Source organism: Equus asinus, chromosome 9, assembly GCF_041296235.1.
Source record: "Equus asinus isolate D_3611 breed Donkey chromosome 9, EquAss-T2T_v2, whole genome shotgun sequence".
In the NCBI taxonomy this organism is placed as follows: Eukaryota; Metazoa; Chordata; class Mammalia; order Perissodactyla; family Equidae; genus Equus; species Equus asinus.
This window is the reverse complement of record NC_091798.1, coordinates 32,900,415-32,907,770: the sequence shown is the minus strand read 5'-3', so window position 1 is coordinate 32,907,770 and position 7,356 is coordinate 32,900,415. Positions and strand designations below refer to the sequence as shown.

At 36.2% G+C, this 7,356-nt stretch overlaps 1 protein-coding gene across 1 annotated transcript in view; it reads left to right on the top strand.

Moving 5' to 3' along the window:
- Positions 1 to 918: 918 nt before the first annotated feature.
- MARCOL (MARCO like) overlaps positions 919 to 7,356 on the top strand; it is a 42,224-nt gene continuing 35,786 nt past the window's right edge. Inside the window, 3 exon segments of the mRNA XM_070517341.1 lie at positions 919 to 967; positions 3,925 to 3,997; positions 3,999 to 4,455. Coding sequence (XP_070373442.1) covers positions 919 to 967; positions 3,925 to 3,997; positions 3,999 to 4,455 — 579 coding nt within the window.

The window sequence follows — 7,356 nt, the reverse complement described above, 5'->3', positions numbered from 1 at the left end:
ACCAAGGCTCTTCAGATGATGAATTCAATGACAATATCACTCCTAAGTCTGTCTTTATTCATGCTTACTTTTCCTACTGCCATCAACCAACCTTGTATTACCTGGTCTCTAGGCTTCACGTCATCAAAGTCATCTTCTTTTGGACATATTTCAATTAATTCAAGGTCCTCTTATGTAGGGCAGCCAATCTTGAACATACTATTCCAGTGTTTTATAATATTGAGTTTATGACTGACTGAAAATCCCAAGGTGATTTTCACATGACCTTCTGTTTGGCATAACAGCTTGAGGCAAGAAGGTCAAGAGTGTAATGTTATTATCAAACATGAGCTCTATTGTCTCTTGTTACTTCATAAAAATATATGGGTACATCATTTCCCACTGGATGCATTCATCACTTACTAATGACCAATACTCAATGCAATTTTACTTGCTTTGGAAATATAATTTGAGGTAAAAAATTGACACATAATTCATGTGCAGGAAAATGTAATGAGAATATTGTGGATGTATGAACTTGGGGGGTCAATAACAGTACTGATTAAAGATAAGTCATCTCTTAGTAATAAAAAAAATATGAACACTAAATTTACCACTCTCCCAGATGGGTTTCACCTTTTTGTTTTTTTCTGCGACAAAGATATCTGATAGAAGCGTATTAAAGTTTTGAAATTTCTGGGAGTTGGGGCGTGAAGCTAATTTTATAAATGGCAGTCCTCTCAAGAAGCAACACCTTTCAGTTTGCGAAAGTTACTCTGTAATTTTTTTTTAACACAGTGACAGTGTTTAGCAATTAGGGTGGAGGATTTTTCATATATATAACATGGTGGTGATCAGCGTTATTTATTCAGAAAGCATCTACTGAAGAGTTACCCTTAACTCCCTCCAACAGACATGTCTGAAACAACTAGCTCTAACATGAAGGCTTTCATTTTTCTTCCCTTCATGTTCTTGGTCATGTTCTCAGGTAAGAAAAGTTACGTTCAATGACTTTCCTTCCAGTTCTCAAAGTAAAGAATTAGAAATGTTGAGTTATTTAGTAATACTTTGCCGGAAAGTTAAAAAATGGGAAATCTCTGACAGAGAAATGCAAGAAGGTAATTTCAGACAACATAAGTATAGATCAGAGGCATAAAAATAGTGGACGGTGAGACGACGGTAAATAGTCTGATGTGGCTGAAGAGAAGCAGAGGCAAGGGGATGGGAAAAGCAAGACACTAGACTGGGAAGAAAATTCAATCTAAAAAGATTATGAGAGTTTGTGAATACTCCAGTTCAAGTTCCATAAAGGATATGGTCTTGTGTGATGATCCAAGGCTGTGTGGTCAAAAAGAAGTGGTTTCAAATCCTGGCTTTTCAATTTTCTATTTATGTGCTTATGGGAAACTTAATTAACTTATTTTAGCCTCAGTTTTTTCATTTGCAAAATGGAAATAATTATACATTCCTACAGGTTGTTATACAGTTAGGTTATCTGTTTATAGAGATGTGAATTTCCAGCTAGTGATGTGAATTTATCAAGATAATAAATGACACAGGTAATACATTTCCGAAGATAATAAATTATGATAAATGAAGGCAATTCCAATTTATCTGCAAATTATGACCTCCTACTTGACCATTTGTTTCTTATATCTAGTGAAAAAAAACAATAAAGTGCCTGTGACCTTCAGCTGCTTATAGTGGGAATACAAGAAATAGTGGTTCTCTTCTCAATGAAAGTATTGCAATTGGTTCAGGTTGTTGAGTACGGATGTGATCATATCCCTTCTGTTAAGAAATATCAGTCTGTAGTGATATTGAAAATGGATTAGTTGTGGGAAAAGTTGTACAGAGATGCCATTTAAGGAGTCACTGAGGTAGTAGAGTTAAGAAATAAGAATATAGGGCTAAGTGATGGGACAGGAGAAGGGAGGAAAAAAGAATATATATATATATATATATATATATATATATATATATATATATATATGTTTTAGAGGGGAACAAAAGTGTATAGTCAAAATCCCTTACCGTGATACTGTGATGACAGGTATCATCTCTTCTGTACTTCAGTGCTTTTCTAGATGACATTTAGCATGTATTCATCAGTCATTTGTTGATAGAAGAAAGTATATTAATACAAGATGTACTGGTTATATGGATTTGGAGGGTGAAGAAGAGAGAGGAATCAGGAATGCCTAGGACACTTTTATAATGTAAAGCAATGCCTCGCATGTATTTAGAGTTTGTAAAATCAGAAGAGAAAAATACAAAACAAAAACTGAAGATAATTATTTTACAAAATTTTAATATAAAAAGTAGATAATTAAACCTCATTCTGATATCTTATTTATATTCTCTACCCAAAAAGTATACCCCTGATTTCATCCTACAAATTTATCCATATGAGAAATAATGTATTTTAGGATTTTGATTAAATTATTGTTTGTAATAGTAAAAGAGGGTAATAAACTAGGTACTCATTGCTAGAAGACACGTTAAATAAATTATGGCAAACTCATTGAATATTTTTTTTGTAAATTGAAGGAATGGCTAGGTTACATTCACAGACTCTATCCTACACTATATAACAGTTTCGTAAATCAGGTTCCTATGTGCTAAACTCCTGTGCCTGGGCTAGGACCTTAACCGCCAGCAATGGAGTATGCCATAGCATGCTCACTGGATAACAATGAATGATGTATTTGTTTTTAGTTAAATTTACTTGAAAGCACAAGTGTGTACACTCATGGAAATATAAATCTGGGCAATTGCAAATGCAAGTGAAACCCTAGGTATAGATTTGGAACCATTCACATTGAAATGATTTAAGGTTGTGCTAATTGAAAAAATTACCAGGGAAGCCTGTGAAGAAAAAAAAAGTAAGCCTGAATAAAACTTTTGAGGAACCCCAAAATTAAGAAGCTGGGGGAAGAAAAAGGAATCATCAAATGGAAAAGGTGAGGAGGCCAAAGAGAAACACTTGTACCAAAGCAAGGACAAGAAGCATCAGACCCCATGGAATATCATTGTGCTTAACAGCTCTAAAGCCTTTCCATCTGCTTATCATTGTTTCCTACATCCTGCTCCTTTTGGAATAGAATCTGAAAATATATATTCATATATATCCATCCCTAAATATATATATGTATCATTATCATATCATATGTATCATATTATATATGTAGGGGTGGATGGACTTCCACAATAAATTTGAGAAAGCAGATAGATTAGATGAGTTATTAAACATAGGTTTTAAGAAATAGTCACACAATATCCATCATTTCCTTGAGTAGTTTGACTGCAAAAGAAAAAAACAAATAACCCCCAGAGAGCATATGACTAATTAATTGTTGCTAGGGCCTTTACAGAAATGGTGGACACAAAATTGATTGAAAAAGAAAGGATATTCTGAAGAAGAAGGGAAACCACTGCCTTTGGGACAGGAGCATATGGCTACAAAAAGCACATATAGAGATGGAGAAGAGAATGTAGAAGGAGGTCGCATGTCCAACAATTTTTATGTTTGTAAAGTTGATGATGGCGTGTTCTACAGGGTGAGATTGGGAATATGGGGAAAGAGTACGAGGTGGAAAAAGTTTATAATAGGCACTAAAGCAGAGTCTGCTTGATTAATCAGGAAATCATTCGAAGGAATTGACAGTAGTATGAAGGCACAGTTCAAATAATTCAGACTCTGATATAGAAATGTGATAAGCTGGCTTGACCCCAAGATTTTTGTAAATTTTGTAATATAGTCAAGAAAAAAGTGGAGGAACCAAAATACTCTGGTTATGAGAATTAGTGGGAAGATTCTATCTTGAGGTTTGTTAAAAAAAAAATCAAAGAGGCATTAAACATATATATCTTTGGATGAATGCTGTTGATTTTAAATTTTTGAAGATGAATAACTTTATTATTTTGCTTATGGTATCATTCCAGTGCCTTCAACCCAGACTTTGAAAACAAATGTTCTTAAACTACAAGAGAGTCCAGAACCTACACTTATTCTAGAGAGAAAATGAAGCTAACCATCAAGGAGGACAAAAGGAATCTAATAAACAAGAAGGTAGCAACACACAAGGAAAACCAGGGACATTTAGTCCGCAAGGACAACCAGGGTATTCTAACCAGCCAGGGAAACCAGGGAATTTTAATCAGCAAAAGAGACCAGGAGTTTTCAATCAGCCTGGGAGTCTTCAAGGGAATTCAGGAGAATCTAACCAAAAAGGGAATCCAGAAACTTCTAATGAGCAAGGAAAACCAGGATCTTCTGGTCAGCACGGGCATCCAGGGTCAGCTAGCCAACAAGGGAAGCCAGGATCTTCTGGCCAGCAAGGGAAGCCAGGGTCATCTAGCCAGCAAGGAAAACCAGGATCTTCTGGCCAACGAGGGAAATCAGGGTCTTTTTACAATCCAGAAGAAAGGAAAAAAGTAGGCAACCCTTTGAATGGCAATGTAAAGGACACTCAGGTTAGTGTTAATTTCCTTTTTTTTTCCTCAGTCAACTTATCATTTATCTCAGTCATTCTATTTTCCAAGACTTGGAATGGTTAACAGAATACACTGTACTAATGACAAACACTTTGCGATGACTCTAATTCAACAAAATGAGAGGCAATTTGGAGAAGGTTATTTTCATATATACCTACAATCGTTAATGAGGGTCATGCTCTTCCACTCCATCCCTCATTCCCTTCTTCTATTTTCCACTCAAGCCTTTCTACCTATACTGGACTAGCTCAGACTCCCATTAACTGAGCCCCCATCCCCACCAAATTTAACTTTCATGCCCATTTCTATCCCATCTATAATCTACATACTACCCAAGTGGTATTTCTAAATCACAAATCTGATCTGATCTATCACTTCTCAGCTAAAAATTCTTCAGTGGTGCTACACTACTCAGAAGATAACATCCAGGGGCCGGCCCCGTGGCGCAGCAGTTAAGTTCACACGTTCTGCTTCTTGGCAGCCCGGGGTTCGCCGGGTTTGGATTCCGGGTGCGGACATGGCTTGGCATGCCATGCTGTGGTAGGCGTCCCACATATAAAGTAGAGGAAGATGGACATGGGTGTTAGCTCAGGACCAGGCTTCCTCAGCAAAAAGAGTAGGACTGCCAGTAGTTAGCTCAGGGCTAATCTTCCTCAAAAAAAAAAAAAAAAAAAGAAGAAGAAGAAGATGAAATCCAGACTCCTGAGCATGGCATTTAATATTTTTCATAATTGGACCCCAGGTCCATGATTGGACATGGCTAAACATTTCACGTTAACTCTTGCTCACACATCATCCAGATCATACAGAATTCTTTGACTTCCCACGAATGTATTCCTAATACTAATGATATCCTCTGTCATAGAATGTACCTTATTGCTTTGTAATTGATAATCTATTCCATTGAAGCATGAACTCGTTAAAGAAAGTACCATTACTTTTCAAACTTGTATCCCCAGATCCTCGAATAAGACAGGCATATAATAGGTTCTCTTAAACTATTTGTCAGATGGGTGAACAAATGCCTGTTATTTGGGAGCCATCATTGCAAATAGGTACGCATCCATGACCCCTGTATTTCCTTCTGAGTCCTGCTGTGCCTTGCCTTCCCTTGCCAGTCTCTTTCACAACTGCCAGCCTCCTCATTCCATTTAACAATGACTCTGGACCCTTCACTTAATACATCCAAAATAGTTTTCTAGAACACTTCCTCCATCTCAATATCTTAATGGAAACTTACTTTTTACCTCATAACTTGTCATTCCTCAATATCCTTTCAGATGAAATCTTTCTGTCCCTCTTGGTCCTTATCTCTAGGCTGGCATGAATTAGTAATCTTCCAGGGACATTCCTGCCATCCAGACCTTAATGCCACCACCATCAGGTTTCTGAGTATTTAGATTGCCACTTAAACTTTCCAACCTTTATATTCTTTTTAAAAATGGGGGTGATAGCCCTGTCCATTTCACAGAGCATGTGTGAATGAAAGTAAAGTATTGGTTTGAAAAAGGTGGTAAACTCTAAGCCAATGGAGAAGACAGGTCTTTGTTCATCTTCCCCTGCTCTAAGAAGACAAAGCCTCCTATTGAAGATGCTCAGCATTCCATTTAGTGTCTCTGTTCTCATCTGCTCATCAAAACTTCTTTATGTTCACACGCTTCTGTCATTCTATAACTTGATTATGAGGAAATTCTTCAAATACTGTTCAACTGAATTCTGCATAATCCTATCTCCAATCTCATTTTCTTTCTTAAGAAAAGAAAAAAGAAAGGTTCAATAAATTATGACCATTTGTGTTTTGTCTTTGCCAGTATGACTTTTCTATAATTATTGTTTCCTTGAGTAGAGGAAGGCTTGTGTACAGAGAATTAAAGTGGAGGAAGTCTGACATGAGTAAGAGCAGCTGCTCTGAAGTCAGATAACTCGGGGTTTGAATCCAAGCTTGGGTATTTAATCTATATCTGGTCTTGGGCTCGTCACTTAAATGCACTGTAGGCCTGCAACTTTGCATTGGAGAAAAATATGCTCTTCTTTCACTAGTGTGGCATGAATTAAGTTGAATAAGCAAAGATCAGTAAAATGACTGGTTTAGTACAATGCTTAATCAATAATTAATGAGCAATAAATATTTGTTTTATTACAATATCAAAATTAAATTGAGTTTCCTATATTTACCTAATGGTCTTTCATATTACCTCAGACTGGCAGTACCAGCATCAAGAACTCAGCTGGAACTATAAATTGTCTATCTATCTACAAACCAGTCTGTGGTTCGGATGGAAGAACCTATAGTAACGACTGTGTATTTGGTGAAGCAAAAAGGTAAGAGCATTTTATATTTCTTTCTATCAGGAAGAACTATTCTGATCCAAAGGGAATAAAAGAACATTTCTCTCTGTGTCTCTATAGTTTTCTCTCAATAGTGTCTTGGGTGTTTGTCCAAAGGAAACATAAAACGATACTTAATTCTTGAATAGTAAATTTAGTCATTTCCTGAGAGAATGTGATACATTTAGCTTTTTAAGTAGGAGTAAATTTATTATTGAGTCATTCATTTACCAAATATTCACTAGACATCCACTATGTACTAGGCATTGCTCTAAGCACTGGAGGTAAGGTGGTGAGCAAACTCACGGAATTTCTTGCCTCCTGCTTCCATGGAGCTTTCATTTTTGCAGTAGAAGACAACAAACAAAATACATCAGAGGCTAAGGAGGACTATGAATCCTACGGATTACTAACTGTTTACTACTAAAATATATTTTAAATTTAAATAATAATATTGAAGTTGGATTTGGTGAGCCACACAAACATTTAAGAGTTACACTCTGCCTGTCTATAAGAAATAAGATGATTATTAGGATGTTTAAAATTAGAACA